Source organism: Perca fluviatilis, chromosome 20, assembly GCF_010015445.1.
Source record: "Perca fluviatilis chromosome 20, GENO_Pfluv_1.0, whole genome shotgun sequence".
In the NCBI taxonomy this organism is placed as follows: Eukaryota; Metazoa; Chordata; class Actinopteri; order Perciformes; family Percidae; genus Perca; species Perca fluviatilis.
The window spans coordinates 33,849,903-33,868,131 of record NC_053131.1 but is presented as its reverse complement, the minus strand read 5'-3'; the positions used below and the strand labels follow the sequence as shown (position 1 = coordinate 33,868,131).

At 46.5% G+C, this 18,229-nt stretch overlaps 1 protein-coding gene across 1 annotated transcript in view; it reads left to right on the top strand.

Annotated features, from left to right (window-relative positions):
• Positions 1-18,229, top strand: part of hectd1 (HECT domain containing 1) — a 72,837-nt gene that overhangs the window by 35,892 nt on the left and 18,716 nt on the right. The window contains exons 21-31 of the mRNA XM_039785456.1: positions 886-996; positions 1,193-1,359; positions 2,932-3,108; positions 7,308-8,309; positions 9,837-10,058; positions 11,005-11,138; positions 12,764-12,920; positions 14,480-14,550; positions 16,154-16,305; positions 16,763-16,817; positions 18,130-18,229. The exon at positions 18,130-18,229 is cut by the window's right edge and continues 132 nt beyond it. Coding sequence (XP_039641390.1) covers positions 886-996; positions 1,193-1,359; positions 2,932-3,108; positions 7,308-8,309; positions 9,837-10,058; positions 11,005-11,138; positions 12,764-12,920; positions 14,480-14,550; positions 16,154-16,305; positions 16,763-16,817; positions 18,130-18,229 — 2,348 coding nt within the window. The remainder of the gene's footprint in view (positions 1-885; positions 997-1,192; positions 1,360-2,931; positions 3,109-7,307; positions 8,310-9,836; positions 10,059-11,004; positions 11,139-12,763; positions 12,921-14,479; positions 14,551-16,153; positions 16,306-16,762; positions 16,818-18,129) is intronic.

The window sequence follows — 18,229 nt, the reverse complement described above, 5'->3', positions numbered from 1 at the left end:
AATAAACCAAGCATACACCCTGAGACACACAGGGTAATAAACCAAACATACACCCTGAGACACGCCAGGTAATATACCAAACATACACCCTGAGACACTATAAAATAATAAAAGCAGTTGAAATAATAGCTTAAAGTACTGACTAAACAGCTGAAATAGTAGCTCAAAGTACTGACTAAACAGCTGAAATAGTAGCTCAAAGTACTGACTAAACAACTGAAATAGTAGCTCAAAGTACTGACTAAACAGCTGAAATAGTAGCTTAAAGTACTGACTAAACAGCTGAAATAGTAGCTAAAAGTACTGACTAAACAGCTGAAATAGTAGCTTAAAGTACTGACTAAACAGCTGAAATAGTAGCTCAAAGTACTGACTAAACAGCTGAAATAGTAGCTCAAAGTACTGACTAAACAGCTGAAATAGTAGCTCAAAGTACTGACTAAACAGCTGAAATAGTAGCTCAAAGTACTGACTAAACAGCTGAAATAGTAGCTCAAAGTACTGACTAAACAGCTGAAATAGTAGCTTAAAGTACTGACTAAACAGCTGAAATAGTAGCTTAAAGTACTGACTAAACAGCTGAAATAGTAGCTCAAAGTACTGACTAAACAGTTGAAATAGTAGCTTAAAGTACTGACTAAACAGCTGAAATAGTAGCTAAAAGTACTGACTAAACAGCTGAAATAGTAGCTCAAAGTACTGACTAAACAGCTGAAATAGTAGCTTAAAGTACTGACTAAACTGTTGCCAAACCAAACATACACCCTGAGACACACCAGGTAATGAAACAAACGCACCATCATCCTAAAACATGCAAGGGAACAACCAAAACCAAATACATTTATTAGGATAATGTTATTTTTTCTGTCCTTCCTCGTCCTGCAGGGGTTATGGCCGCTCTGCGTTGAGGAACTGGGTGTTTCAGGTGTCGAAGGACGGTCAGAACTGGACGACTCTCTACACCCACGTGGACGACTGCAGCCTCAACGAACCGGGGTAGGACCTTCCTCTTTGTGCCAATAACCTGATCAGTTAATCAGCTGTAACCATCCGTTCATTCTGCACTCGATTTGTGACTAAATTCTCATCAGCACGTGGTAGAAAGTACCCAGAATTCCCCACTTACCCAACGAATAAACGAACACTAAGAGGCTAATAATGTGAAGCTATTTTTGATTCCGGTCTGTCTCAGGTCGACAGCCACGTGGCCTCTGGACCCGTCCAAGGAGGAGAAGCAGGGCTGGAGACACATCCGGATCAAACAGATGGGGAAGAACGCCAGCGGCCAGACTCACTACCTGTCTCTGTCTGGACTCGAGCTGTACGGCACCGTCACCGCCGTCTGCGAGGACCAGCTCGGTAAGGCCGCCACCCTCGGTTACGCTTGTGCTCAGGACATGAGAAGATCACACAGTTAGGGCTCGTGCACATAGCCTGGTGGGACCGTCCTGATCTGGAGAGCTCCAGTTTTCCACTCGATCAGTCTGGCATTTTGAGATAGAGAACATTTGGAGCCGTTGGCCAAACGACCGACCAATCAGCGTTGGTTTTGAACCTGAAATGGTGCCTTTTTATTTGTAAATTCTCATTACACAAACGGCAAATCTCCTTTACCGACATGCTGCTTGCTTGCTGAGCTAACGAGCTATGCTTGGCCTGCGGCAGCAGCAGCGGTAGCCTGGCTCGTGGTTGTATTTTCATACGCTTTGCACGGCTCGAGCCGCGCTGAAAACGCATGCATGCTAGAAATGGCACCGATGCCTATTTTTCACACGACGCACAACCGTGTTGGAAACATTTCCAGACAAAATAGAACAGGAAAAGATGTTTATGTAATTTTGACAAAAACTTAAAAATTCAGTAGAAAGAAGGAAATAAGGCAAAAAGGTCGAAAATAGTATCAAAAACTTAGAAAACAGCGACAAAAACTTCATAACAAACTGGAACTGTCCTGCACACGGTCTGGGAGTGTGAACAGGTGCATGAGTTTTTGAATAAAACATCAGTCATATCTGATGTGATAGGATGTCGAATTCCTACTGACCCGATTTTGTTTTGTTACTTAATGGTGACTCTAAATTACACCTGTTTGGGAGACAGAGGAAGATTTGACTAGCCGGCTCAACCGCAACCAAGAAAATGATAGCTCAGCGCTGGCTACCAGCCAAATCTACCAGCCACTTGTATATTTTACCAGCATTTAGCTAGTAGATGGTGCTAATTTTGGACCCTGCCTGCAGTCCTCCAAAGTACCCCTTGGGGTACACGTACTGTGGCAACCCAGGGGACTTGAACGCCAGATTCACAATGAACATAGGAAACCGAGACAGTCAGCTTAAACAGAAAGTGTTCTTTAATGAAGTAGCTCGGAAAAAGGATAATGGTAAAAACTGCAACTTAGGTTTCTTCCCATCTGGGGTCTGTCGGCCTTCAGGAGGTGTTGTCCTGGGAGGATTTAAGCAGAGGGAGAGGTTGGTCTTTTTTTCTGGCCAATATCCTCGCTGACCATCAGCTCCAGATGTGTTGCTCCTCTGGGCCTTTGCTACTCACTGTCTCCTCTCCTCCTGCAGCCTTGGGCTGGTTCTCTTAACACCTTGCCTCTGATTACCTGATGGGCTGCAGGTGTGACCAGTGCCATGTGCCAAGTGGCTGCAGCACCTGCACAGGCAGATAGGCTCCCTCTATCACCTCCCCCAGTCTGAGCCTATGTACCCGCCCCCTGTGCCGGTTTGGCTGACCTGTTTCCCCTGGTTTGCCACAGTACCCCCATTTGAGAAACACTGGTGTAGAGAGCAACGATTTGGCCAGAAAAGCTTACCCCACACTAACCGATTCCATTCACAAACAACCAGAGTCCTGACTCTAAACAGCGGAAATCTCGCGTGATTAAACGTGACTTTAGAGTAAACTAACCTCCTCCTCCTCCCTCAGGTAAAGCTGTGAAGGAGGCGGAGGCGAACCTTCGTCGCCAGCGGCGCCTGTTTCGTTCCCAGGTGATGAAGTACATCGTCCCGGGGGCGCGGGTCGTCCGCGGCATCGACTGGAAGTGGCGCGACCAGGACGGCAACCCGTCCGGAGAGGGCACCGTCACCGGAGAGGCTCACAACGGTAAGACGCTGAAAAACCCACCAATACAAACGGTTTATTAATCCTGCAGCTTCATTCACAGACCAACCAGATTAACCGCTTGATTTCCAGTGATGTCATGTTTAAATAGCTTCTTCTTGGCTAAAGGTTTGGTCGAGAAGAGTCCAGCGCCTTGGTTCTGTTTTTACACCGGAGGCTCAGCTGTGGGAAGATATTTGTGCCAGCAAGTTTTTCACATTTTAGTTTAAGCTGTTTTTAACTTTAGGTTGAACTTGTAAAGATGGTTAAATCAATCATTAAATTATCGGTAGTTTCTTAATTCACCACATGTTGCATCACAGAACACTAAATCTAAGTCACGCACGCACACACACACACACACACACACACACACACACACACACACACACACAGTCACATTAGGGCACGCACACAGACACACATGCACACACAGGCACGCACACGTACGCAGACACACACACACACACCACACACACATGGTCACACCGTCACACACGCACACACACAGTCACACACGCAGTCACACACGCAGTCACACACACACGCACACACCACACACGCGCACACACGGTCACACAGACATGCACACACACACAGTCACACAGGCACGCACACGTACGAAGACACACACATATATACACACACACACACACACACGGTCACACACACACACAGTCCCACAGACACGGTTACGCAGAAACGTACGCACACATGGTCACACACACAGACTCACACACACCAACACACAAGTATTAACATCAGGCCACTTACGTAGCTGCGGCGATAGCTCTCCGTTCAGCCCTCTGCAGAACCATAAATCAAACTTAAACTTTCAACATCTTGTAAACAAATTTAAGAGCACGAGTACGAATTAACCCAATAAATGCAACTTTTATTTTTTATTTTTTTTAGGCCCAGCTGGTTTGAATATCTGCCCACAGTCAACATTGATGTTTTACTCTGTAATCGGTGTCATCAGCAGGTTCCTGAGAGAAGAGAGAACATTTCTGCATTAACCGTTTTCTTCCTGACGTTTCACCACTTTAACATGTCCTCCGTGGTGTAGCCCTGCAGCTCCGTGTCTGAACAAACCATCGTTTTCACAGCCAGCTGCCAGGGTTGTGTGCTGGCTCAGCTTCCAGTTCACTAATTAAGAGATAATTAACCCTTGTGTTGTCCTCGAGTCAAATTTGACCCGTTTTCCAAGTTTTTATATCAGAAATATGGGTTTCTTTAAACCAAAATGCCCAAAAATAACATTCATGTCAAATTAATTATTAGTTTTATTCAATTTTGGGTGTTTTATTACATTTTATAAACCTTGTTTAAATGGTTTTAAAACTGTATTGTGACTAAACTTTGATATGAACCAGTCTGTGATTCACTCAGCATCCCCTGATCTTAACTATTAGTCAAAATAATTCATAATTTCTGCTTTTTTTTTTAACTCAAAAAGTAGGTATAATGTCATATACGTTAGGTTTATTGACCATGAATAAAAAAATAAGTGTCAAAAGCACAAAAAATAAAAATTCACCTTTGACCTAGATGGACAACAAGTTCACAGACAGACAGACAGAGACAGACAGAGACAGACAGAGACAGACAGAGACAGACAGAGACAGACACAGACAGACACAGACAGACACAGACAGACAGACAGACAGACACAGACAGACAGACAGACAGACAGACAGACAGGAAAAGCAAGTAGATTGACAGACCTGTTTGGATCCTTTCCACTTTCTGAAACGTGAGGATTCTTCTTCTTTACTTGTAATACTTTAACTACATTCTCCTGATGAGACTTACACACTTTTACTGCAGTAAAGCATGTGAATACTTCTTCCAGCGCTGTAACCGACTGAGTGACCTGATCTAAAAACGCTCCCAACAGGTCTCCTGGGAATCAGCTCATGTAGGAAATAACAGCTTCCTTCTCCCTCCCTCCTTCCTCCCTCCCTCGTCTTCCTCTTCCTCTCTGCCTCTCGCTCCTCTCGGTGTTTCTGTTTTTTACTCAGATCTGATGTTCTGTCAGCGAGCGGAGAGAGACGGAGTTGATTTATCATTTTACAGTCCTTCCAGGAAAACGCAGAGTTTTTTTTGTGATTGTTGCGGGCAAAAATCCTTGATTATGCGACACGTTTTCTTAAAAAATGCGATGGAATATGCAGGATATTTATGCGATGAAATTGAGGTTTGATGAAAAAGTGATTTTCTTTGCTTTTCGATGATGTTCATGTCGCGTAATTACATCCCTTCATAACGTTCCCATGGCAACAGGAGAAAATGGCTGCTCTTGTGTGAAGTAAACGCAACATTTTTCAACTTTCTGCTAAGATACAGTACAGGTCAAAAGTTGGGACACACCTTCTCATTCAATGCGTTTCCTTTTTATTTTCATGACTATTGACATTGTAGATTCTCACTGAAGGCATCAAAACTATGAATGAACACATATGGAATTATGTACTTAACAAAAAAGTGTGAAATAACTGAAAACATGTCTTTTATTTTAGATTCTTCAAAGTAGCCACCCTTTGCTTTTTTTGATAACTCTGCAAACCCTTGGTGTTCTCTCAATGAGCTTCATGAGGTAGTCACCTGAAATGGTTTTACCTTCACAGGTGAGCTTTGTCAGGGTTCATTAGTGGAAGTTATTTCCCTTATTAATAAAAAAGCAAAGGGTGGCTACTTTGAAGAATCTAAAATATAAGACATGTTTTCAGTTATTTCACACTTTTTTGTTAAGTACATAATTCCATATGTGTTCATTCATAGTTTTGATGCCTTCAGTGAGAATCTACAATGTAAAAAGTCATGAAAATAAAAAGGAAACGCATTGAATGAGAAGGTGTCCAAACTTTTGGCCTGTACTGATTATGAAATCATGCAAGCCCCGCATATTTTGTGCGGAAATCGCTAATTTATGTGGCGAAAGTGCGGCCTTTTGGAAAAACTACGCCACCCCGCAGAAATATGCGGACTTTGGCTGATTATGTGTTGAATTATGCGATCGAATAATCGCGTTTTTCTGGAGGGACTGATTATAATCAGTCATGAAATCATGCACCAGGGTTACTGTTGATTTCTGTCTTTGTGGCTTTTGACGCTTTTGCCAAAAAACAAATATTTTTCTACTTTTGCTTTAATTGTCATTTTCTGTGACTGTGTTCATATTTTTCTCTCCTTCATCGCTCCACCTGGACCCAAAAACACCCTCCTCCTCCTCCTCCAGGGGAGTTTATAAACACATGTCGACTGATAGTTCTTTAAAGCCGTTGATCCCAACCCAAGAACACGATACCCAATACCACTATAATATAATATAATATAATATAGGTACATTACAAGGTTAAAATGGCTTAGATTAAAGGTTTACCTCCCTCCCTCCTCTCTACATTCCTACCTCTCTCGCTCCCTCCTCTCTACCTTTCTCCCTCCCTCTCCCCCTCTCTGTCCCTCTCTCCCTCCCTCCTATCTACCTTCCTCCCTCTCTCTCTCCCTCCCTCCTCTCTCCCTCCCTCCCTCTCTCATCTCTACCTTCCTTCCTCCCTCCTCTCTACTTTCCTCCCTCTCCCTCCCTTTCTCCCTCCCTCCTCTCTACCTCCTCCTCCTCCTTTACCTTCCTCCCTCCCTCCCTCTACTCCTCCCTCCTATCTACCTTCCTCCCTCTCTCACACTCCCTCCTCCTCCTCCCTCCCTCCTCTCTACCTTCCTCCCTCTCCCTTCCTCCTCTCTACTTTCCTCCCTCCCTCCTATCTATCTTTCTCCCTCCCTCCTCTCTACCTTCCTCCCTCCCTCCCCCTCCTCTCTACCTTCCTCCCTCCCTCCTCTCTACCTTCCTCCCTCCCTCCTCTCTACCTTCCTCCCTCTCTCACACTCCCTCTCTACCTTCCTCCCTCTCTGCAATAGTTTAAATAAAAGAAATCATTTAATGTTACAGCACTTATAAAATAAGAGGAGAAGAAGCATGAATGTGTCAAATGCCTTTTTAGTGGATAGAACATTTCACACAAAATATCATGGAGTGATGTGGTCCAGTGTGGAGCTGCTCTGACTGTAAGCTGCTTCTCTGCTGTCTGTCTCTCTCTCTACCTGTCTCTCTCTTTCTCTCTCTCTCTCTCTCTTTCTCTCTCTCTCTGCCGGGTCTCTGACATCCATCCGTCCGTCTCCCTCCTATCTCTCTGTCCATCCAGGCTGGATTGATGTAACCTGGGACTCTGGCGGCTCTAACTCTTACCGTATGGGCGCTGAAGGGAAGTTTGACCTCAAGCTTGCTCCAGGGTACGACCCTGAGTCGGCTGCCACAGCGCCGTCACCCAAACCTGTCTCATCCACTGTTTCAGGCCCCGCCTCCTCCACCACGGTGGGACCCTCCGCGGCGGCGCCTGCGGCCAGCGGCGTCGGCACCACGACCACCACCACGACCTCGTCGTCGTCCTCTTCCACCTCGTCGTCCTCGCAGCAGCAGTCGTGGAGCAGCCTGGTGAAAAATAACTGTCCCGACAAGGGCGGGGCCGTGGCGCTTGGCGGCGCCGGCTCCTCCAGCCGAAAGGGCAGCAGCAGCTCCGTCTGTAGCGTGGCCTCGTCTTCGGACATCAGCCTCGGCTCCTCCGTGGGGCTGTCGGGCGGCGGCGGCGGCTTGCGTCTGGAGAGGCGCGCCGAGGGGCTGCTGCTCGACTCGGTAGCCGGCGTGGCGGGCATCGGCGTCGGCTCCGAGCCGATCGTCGTGCTGTCGTCCGCGGCGGCCGAGGGCGGGTCCGGCTCGGTGTCCAGCTCCGGCACGCTCACCGCAGACACGCTCGTGCCCGGCGACGACGACAGCAGCAACGACGCCAGAAACAAGGACTCGTCCACGGACCCGGCCGCGGCGATCTCGATGGGGCTGGTGAGCGTGAGCTCGCCAGACGTCAGCTCGGTGTCGGAGTCGTCCAGCAAGGACGCGCCCTCCCAGAGGCCGCTGTGCTCGGCGGCGAACGCCCGGCTGTCCGTCAGCTCGCTGCTGGCCGCCGGCGCGCCCATGAGCTCCAGCGCCAGCGTGCCCAACCTGTCGTCGCGGGAGGCCAGCCTCATGGAGTCCTTCGTCCGGCGTGCGCCCAACATGTCGCGCACCAACGCCACCAACAACATGAACCTGAGCCGCAGCAGCAGCGACAACAACACCAACACGCTGGGCAGGAACGTCATGAGCACTGCCAGTGAGTACGGTCATGTTACTAACAAACCAGCCTACACATCGGTTAATCAGTCAACTATTATTTATGTAGCGCTTTACACCAACCAGCAGGTATCCGAAGGGCTTAAAGGACCACGCCCACTTATTGGGATTTCAAAACGATGTGTCTGTACGATTCACCGTATCCCCCTGAGTTAGATAAGTCCATACACACCCTTCTCATCTCCTTGCGTTGTCGTAGCTCTGACGCACACAACGCTAGCCTAGCTTAGCACAGATCCTGGAGGTAACCGGCTCCATCTAGCCGAGCTTAGCACAGATCCTGGAGGTAACCGGCTCCATCTAGTCTAGCTTAGCACAGATCCTGGAGGTAACTGGCTCCATCTAGCATAGCTTAGCACAGATCCTGGAGGTAACTGGCTCCATCTAGCCTAGCTTAGCACAGATCCTGGAGGTAACCGGCTCCATCTAGCCTAGCTTAGCACAGATCCTGGAGGTAACTGGCTCCATCTAGCCTAGCTTAGCACAGATCCTGGAGGTAACCGGCTCCATCTAGCCTAGCTTAGCACAGATCCTGGAGGTAACTGGCTCTATCTAGCCTAGCTTAGCACAGATCCTGGAGGTAACCGGCTCCATCTAGCCTAGCTTAGCACAGATCCTGGAGGTAACCGGCTCCATCTAGCCTAGCTTAGCACAGATCCTGGAGGTAACTGGCTCCATCTAGCCTAGCTTAGCACAGATCCTGGAGGTAACCGGCTCCATCTAGCCTAGCTTAGCACAGATCCTGGAGGTAACCGGCTCCATCTAGCCTAGCTTAGCACAGATCCTGGAGTTAACCGGCTCCATCTAGTCTAGTTTAGCACAGATCCTGGAGGTAACTGGCTCCAACTAGGAAGGGAGGGGGAGGGAGGGAGGGAGGGGAGGGAGTGAGGGAGGTAGATTGATTATCAAAATAGTTGCTGGTTAATTTAATAGTTAACAACTAATCTTTGCAGCTCTAGTTTGTCAGTTTTTAAGTAAGTATGTAAGGGGGGGAAGGAAAGAAGGATGAAAGAAAAGGAGCCAAGATTTGAGAGAACGAGGAAGGAAAGGAGAAGGATGAAAGGGGGAGTACAAATGAAGGAAGAAAGAGGGGAAAAATGCAGACAGAAGAAAGGATGAAAGGGGGAGTACAAATGAAGGAAGAAAGAGGGGAAAAATGCAGACAGAAGAAAGGATGAAAGTCAGTTTACTGTCAAGTGGAGAAACTAAAACAAAAATCCACATTTAACAAGCTGACATCACAGAAGTTTAATCATTAAAAAATGACTCAAATGGATTAATCGATTATGAAAATAGTTGGCGATTAATTTAACAGTTGACAACTAATCGATTAATCTTTGCAGCTGGGCGAACAGCATGAGCCTGCTCCAGCCAATCAGCAGCTGTTTCCTGGAGCTTCGCTGCTTTGGCTCTTTGGTTTCTGACAAACTAACCGCCTTCGTCTGTCTGTCTGTCTGTCTGTCTGTCTGTCTGTCTGTCTGTCTGTCTGTTTTCTGTTTGTTTGCAGCTTCTCCTCTCATGGGCGCTCAGAGCTTTCCTAACCTCACCACCACTGGCACCAACTCCACCGTTACCATGTCAACCTCCATAGTAACCAGCAGCAATAACGTAGCCACAGCAACCACGGGTCTGTCGGTGGGCCAGTTGCTCAGCAACACCCTGACCACCAGCCTGACGTCCACGTCCAGCGAGAGCGACACGGGCCAGGAGGCAGAGTTCTCGCTCTATGGTTGGTTGCACATGCACACACAGACACACGCACGTCACACAGACACACACACGCACACACACACACACGCATGCACACACAGACACACGCACGTCACACAGACACACACACGCACGCACACACACACGCACACACACACACGCATGCACACACACGAACACAGACACACACACGCACAGACAGACGCACGTCACACAGACACACAGACACGCACGCAGAGACGCACACATGCAGACATGAACACAGTCACACACGCACAGACAGACGCACGCACAGACACACGCACGCACACATGCACGCAAGCACTCAGACACACACACACACGCAGTCACACACATGAACACAGTCACACACACACGCACAGACGCACACACACACACACACAGCCTGCATCAACTAACTATTTACTAACTTATTAATACTGTAGTTCCTGTCCTCGGTATGTAAGTAGGGCTGGGTATCGCCAATGATTTTCTGATCCAGAGTCCCGATTTGATTACATTTTCGATTTGATATCTATAAAGTTAAATAGATTTCAGTTACAATACCAGTTTAGTTTGGATATAAAAGATATTCTCAGGACTTCTGCTGTAAATTGTACAAGCAAGAAGCAACCCAGAGAGAGAGACACACACACGTTACATTTCCACTGTTTACAAACGAAAGTCCTTCTGCTGCTTCTTCTCCGCTGGGAAAACACAACCACGTTGCATTGTGGGATACGGGGGTAAAATGTAGTCTACATTGTACGTACGCTCAAAACTAGCTGTGCATTGTGGGTATTTTATAGTGGACTATATAGTGAATGAAATTAACCGCTGAGAATTTGATCAGCGCTACAAAACGGCCAACACACTATACAGGGAACTACTTCTGTGATAGGGAACTGTTAGGGAACACAGCTTATGTTTTTACAATAATCTTTTGATCTTTGATAATCTCGCAGACTTCCTGGACAGCTGTCGTGCCAACACGCTATTGGCCGAGCTGGAAGATGAGGAAGACCTCCCCGAGCCGGACGATGACGACGATGAGAACGAAGACGACAATCAGGAGGACCAGGAGTACGAGGAGGTCCTGGTAATAAACCTTGTGTGTGTGTGTGTGTGTGTGTGTGTGTGTGTGTGTGTGTGTGTGTGTGTGTGTGTGTGTGTGTGTGTGTGTGTGTGTGTGTGTGTGTGTGTGTGTGTGTGTGTGTGTGTGTGTGTGAGATCTGTGGACGCAACATTTTCAGCAGAAAGTTGAACAAATTAAAAAAATGAAACCAAACTCATGTTTTACCCCAAGCAGAAATAGTTAATTTCCACACATTTTAATTCTTCAGTACTGCTGAAAACAATTTAAAAACAAAACCACAGATTCTGTTCGTCATCGCACACGCAGAGATACACACACATAGTACACGCACACACATAGTACACGCAGACATACACATAATACACACACACACATAGTACACGCAGACATACACACACATAGTACACGCAGACATACACACACATAGTACACGCAGACATACACACACATAGTACACGCAGACATACACACACATAGTACACGCACAGACACATGCACACACACATAGTACACGCACACACACATAATACACGCACACACATAGTACACGCAGACATACGCACATAGTACACGCAGACATACACACATAGTACACACACATAGTACAAGCACACACATAGTACACGCAGACATACACACACATAGTACACGCACACACACATAATACACGCACACACATAGTACACGCAGACATACACACACATAGTACACACACACACACACTTAGTACAAGCACACACATAGTACACGCAGACATACACACACATAGTACACTCACACACACATAATACACGCACACACATAGTACACGCAGACATACACACATAGTACAAGCACACACATAGTACACGCAGACACACATACACACACATAGTACACGCAGACACACATACACACACATAGTACACGCAGACATACACACACATAGTACACGCAGACACACACGCACACACATAGTACACGCATGCATACACGCACGCAGACATACACACACATAGTACACGCATGCATACACGCACGCAGACATACACACACATAGTACACACACACACACACATAGTACAAGCACACACATAGTACAAGCAGACATACACACACATAGTACACGCACACACACATAGTACACGCACACACATAGTACACGCACACACATAGTACACGCAGACATACACACACATAGTACACGCACACACACATAATACACGCACACACATAGTACACGCAGACATACACACACATAGTACACACACACACACATAGTACAAGCACACACATAGTACACGCAGACACACATACACACACATAGTACACGCAGACACACACGCACACGCATAGTACACGCATGCATACACACAGTGTACACACGCAGACATGCACACACATGCACACACACACATGTAGTACACACACACAGTACAGACACATGCACACACAAAGACATGTAGTACGTGCATGTTTTACCCCAAGCAGAAATAGTTAATTTCCCGCAAATTTTAATTCTGCAGTACCACTAGAAAAAAAAGAATACCTGTAGATCATCACTCACCTGGCAGCTTGAGTCTGAGTAACAGGAAGTGATGGTAAACGGTGTGGTGATGGGTGTGTGGCGGCTTTTTTTCCCCCCGCAGGAGGAGGAGGAGTACGAGACCAAAGGAGGTCGCAGGAGGACGTGGGACGACGACTTTGTCCTGAAGAGACAGTTCTCTGCTCTGGTCCCCGCCTTCGACCCACGGCCCGGCAGAACCAACGTCCAGCAGACCACAGACCTGGAGATCCCCCAGCCAGGTACACACACACACACACCAGACACACACACACACACACACACACACACACACACCAGACACACACACACATACACCAGACACACACACACACACACACACCAGACACACACACACACACACACACACACACCACACACACACACACACACACCAGACACACAATAAAACACACACACACCAGACACACACACACACACAAACACACACACACACACACACACCAGAAACACACACACACACACACACACACACACACCAGAAACACACACACACACACACACACACACACACACCAGAAACACAATACACTAATAACACACACCAGACACACACACACATACACTACACACAGACACAGACACACACACACACACACACACACACACACACACACACACACACCAGACACACAATAACACACACAGACAGACAGACGATTAGACAGACAGCGCGACGCACGCATCGACGACGACGCACGCTACAATACACATTATCATCACAAGACATGACACTACCATCACACCACAACACAAACATCAACACACAACACACAACTATCATCACACACAAGACATGCGCATCAAACATACCAACACGCATCACACACACATCAACAACATCAATACACCACAAACACACAACAACACACACCAGAAACACACACACACAATCACACACACAAACCCACAAAACACACACACGACATGACGCACCACACCAGACACTAACAACCATACACACACCAGACACAAAACAAACACACAACACACACCATAATCAATACACACACACATCACACTCAGACATAACAATACACACACACACACAGAACATGCGACACACATCATCACACACCAGACATTACACACAATCAATACACACTACACCAGACATGAAACACTCCACACACACACCAGACATGCGACAATCGCCACACACCAGACATACCACCCTCACACAAACACCAGACACCGCCATTATCAACTCACACACAAATCAGACATGACCTCACACACACACCAGACACATACACACAACACACATCGACACAGACACATACACACACACACAGACACACCTATCACTCTCACAACATACACACACAAACAAGCACAGACCCACATACGCTACTACGCACATAATAACACAAGTAGCACATACATACGTACAAACACACACACAGGTAATGTTATGTAAGTAAGCTAACTGACTTATAAAGATTAATATAAGTCCATGTTGACTTGGTTTCACGCGGGACCCAGAGGTCTCCTGAGTAGTTAGTAGTAGTAGTAGTAGTAGTAGTAGTAGTAGTAGTAGTAGTAGTAGCAGTAAGTCCTGTGTTTAGTAGCAGTAAGTCCTGTGTTTAGTAGTAGTAATAGTAGTAAGTCCTGTATTTAGTAGTATTAAGTCCTGTGTTTGGTTAGCTATGGGGTATCCATGACTACGGGAGGACACTGATTGTGAAGTGTTTTCTACTGCTAGTGTCATAGATTTTAAAATCATGTTTCCACTATAAATCAGCCTTTGAACTAAAGTATTTTTTCTTTCTTCTGTCAGGAACTCCTCGTTCGGAGGTTCAGGAGGAAGTGGAGTGCGCTCCGTCTCCTCACCTGTCTCTCACTCTGAAGGTAAGACAACCACAACCAACATAGTCTCACTCATACACCACAGATGCATTCTGGGATAGGATAAAGAAAACACTCACCAACAACTAGGTTGTTCTGCATTTCTTTAAACCAATCGTGTGTCTGTGTTAGTGTGTGTGTCTGTGTTAGTTTGTGTGTGTCTGTGTTAGTTTGTGTGTGTGCCTGTGTTAGTTTGTGTGTGTGTGCCTGTGTTAGTTTTTGTGTGTGTGTGTGTGTGTGTGCGTCTGTTAGTGTGTGTGTGTTAGTTTGTGTGTGTCTGTGTTAGTGTGTGTGTGTTAGTTTGTGTGTGCCTGTGTTAGTGTGTGTGTTAGTTTGTGTGTGTGTGCCTGTGTTAGTTTGTGTGTGTGTGCCTGTGTTAGTTTGTGTGTGTTAGTTTGTGTGTGTTAGTTTGTGTGTCCCTGTGTTAGTTTGTGTGTGTGTGCCTGTGTTAGTTTGTGTGTGTGTGTGCCTGTGTTAGCTTGTGTGTACTCGTGTTAGTTTTTGTGTGTGTGTGCCTGTGTTAGTTTTGTGTGTGTGTGTGTCCTGTGTGCAATTTGTGTGCGCCTGTGTTAGCTTGTGTGTGCCTGTGTTAGTGTGTGTGCGCCCGTGTTATTTTGTGTGCCTGTGTGTTATTTGTGTGTGCCTGTGTTAGTTGTGTGTGCCTGTGTTAGTGTGTGTGTGTCTGTGTTAGTGTGTGTGTGCCTGTGTTAGTTTGTGTGTGCCTGTGTTAGTCTGAGTGTGTGTGCCTGTGTTAGTCTGAGTGTGTGTGCCTGTGTTAGTGTGTGTGCCTGTGTTAGTGTGTGTGTGTTAGTTTGTGTGTGTGTGCCTGTGTACAGTTTGTGTGTGTGCCTGTGTTAGTTTGTGTGTGTGTGCCTGTGTTAGTTTGTGTGTGTGTGCCTGTGTTAGTTTGTGTGTGTTAGTTTGTGTGTGTTAGTTTGTGTGTGCCTGTGTTAGTCTGAGTGTGTGTGCCTGTGTTAGTGTGTGTGTGTTAGTTTGTGTGTGTGTGCCTGTGTTAGTTTGTGTGTGTGTGCCTGTGTTAGTTTGTGTGTGTTAGTTTGTGTGTGTTAGTTTGTGTGTGCCTGTGTTAGTTTGTGTGTGTGTGCCTGTGTTAGTTTGTGTGCGCCTGTGTTAGTTTTTGTGTGTGTGTGCGCCTGTGTTAGTTTTTGTGTGTGTGTGTGTGCCTGTGTTAGTTTTTGTGTGTGTGTGTGTGTGCCTGTGTGTGTGTGTGTTAGTTTGTGTGTGCCTGTGTTAGTTTTTGTGTGTTAGTTTGTGTGTGCCTGTGTTAGTGTGTGTGTGCCTGTTAGTTTGTGTGTGTGTGCCTGTTAGAATGTGTGCCTGTGTTAGTCTGAGTGTGTGTGCCTGTGTTACTGTGTGTGTCTGTTAGTTTGTGTGTGTGTGTGTGTGTGTGTGTGTGTGTGTGTGTGTGTGTGTGTGTGTGTGTGTGTGTGTCAAAAGCGACAAAATTATTGAAAAAAGTGTCAAAAAATGGACAAAAACATCAGAAAAAGTGTAAATGTTTCCGTTTTGACCCGAGAGGACGACCAGTGCGTGGTCAGTGAAGCCAACGCGAAGGTTAACAGTTGCCGCTGTGCGTCTGTGTGTTCAGGTGGCCGGGCTGGGTACGAGCCGGGAGGTGGAGCTTCCTCTGTCCAACTACAAGTCCACCATCTTTTACTACGTCCAGCGGCTGCTGCAGCTCTCCTGCAACGGCGCCGTGAAGACGGACAAACTGAGACGCATCTGGGAGCCCACGTACACGTAAGACTCGGGACAGAGTCGTGTTTGATCGTTTAGTAGGGCTGCTCGATTATGGAAAAAAAAAGTACAATCACAATTATTTTTGGTCAATATTGAAATCAGGATAATTTAACACAATTACTTGTTGACTTCTGGAAAGATGTTGCAGTTATTGAACTTAAAAAAAACAGTGGAATAAATAAATTAACAGTAAAAGAAACGCATAGAACTGTGAAATTTACCGCAATACTTTTCCTATTTAAACTTTATTTTTTCATTCAGAACACGAGAGAAAATAAGAGTTGACTTGCAAAACGTAATGAGCAAAATAATTGTTGTTCTCTATTACTCCATTTTGTGAACATTGGGAGCCGAAATCATAATCACGATTTATATTTTGATTAATTGCACAGCCCTGTTGTTGAGTTTCACAGAGATTTCAGAGATTCTGTTCTGTTTTTTTTGCTTCCTCCTACAGGATAATGTACAGAGAGCTGAAGGACTCTGACAAAGAGAAGGAGAGCGGAAAGATGGTGAGTCCCACCTTCTACAGGCATCATGGTTTTCTCTTTTTGATAAAACCTGCAGAAAATATCAAGTCATGGCAATAATGTGAATGAAGAAACTGCTTGTTGTCAGAGGGCCCTATCTGTTCAGGTGCATTCTGGGCGTGCTGGTCTTACAGGGAGGTGTGTTCAGGTGCATTCTGGGCGTGCCGGTCTTACAGGGAGGTGTGTTCAGGTGCATTCTGGGAGTATTGCTATCTTGAGGCAGCAGGAAGTGATCGCGCCATTGACCAACAAAAACCTGGTCTAAAGTCAATAACGCAGCATTTCATTGTTATTTTAACAGAGCATTAGTAAAATGCTCCTAGGCTCGTGCACAGCGCGCGCACACTATGCTTGTAACACCAGCACGCCCAGAATGCACCTGAACACACCTCCCTGTAAGACCAGCACGCCCAGAATGCACCTGAACACACCTCCCTGTAAGACCAGCACGCCCAGAATGCACCTGAACACACCTCCCTTGTAAGACCAGCACGCCCAGAATGCACCTGAACACACCTCCCTGTAAGACCAGCACGCCCAGAATGCACCTGAACACACCTCCCTGTAAGACCAGCACGCCCAGAATGCACCTGAACACACCTCCCTGTAAGACCAGCACGCCCAGAATGCACGCCCAGAATGCACCTGAACACACCTCCCTTTAAGACCAGCACGCTCATAATGAACCTGAACACACCTCCCTGTAAGACCAGCACGCCCAGAATGCACCTGAACACACCTCCCAGTAAGACCAGCACGCCCAGAATGCACCTGAACACACCTCCTTGTTACACACACAGGGACACACACATGCAGAAGATTACACATAAAAATATTACGGTGCAAATCCTCCATCATAACAGCAATGCTCCAAGATCCAAACGCGCCTGGCTTTTAAAGGGAATGGGAGATGATCTCTGATTGGTTGATTGCATGTTACGCCCAAAACACACCTCTGATTAATGAAGACACTAAGGACAACCCTTTAGAACCAGGCGCCCGGCACACAGAGACCCTTTTTACCACCATCAAACTAGCAGAAGTGGATTTGGACACGCCCTAAACACACCTGCACCAGGCGCTCAGATCGTTGGAATAGGACCTGTAGTTGTATTACTGAAAGGTTTCAGGCTCCGTCAAAGACTCGAGACAAAACAATCACAAAGAGACACAAAATGAGTCAAAAACTCAAAATTGCATCAGATTTATTTTTGAGTTTCTGATTTAAAGAATTGAAGATTTCCACAGAATACAACTCATCCTCTGATCTCTTTGCTTCCTCTCCCTCCTCCAGGATTTATGTGAACACAGTCTCAGTATATCGGGGGGTCGTTCTGGCGGCCAGAGCCCGAGCTCGCTCTCGGCCAATCAGAGCAGTGAGATCCTGTGCGTGG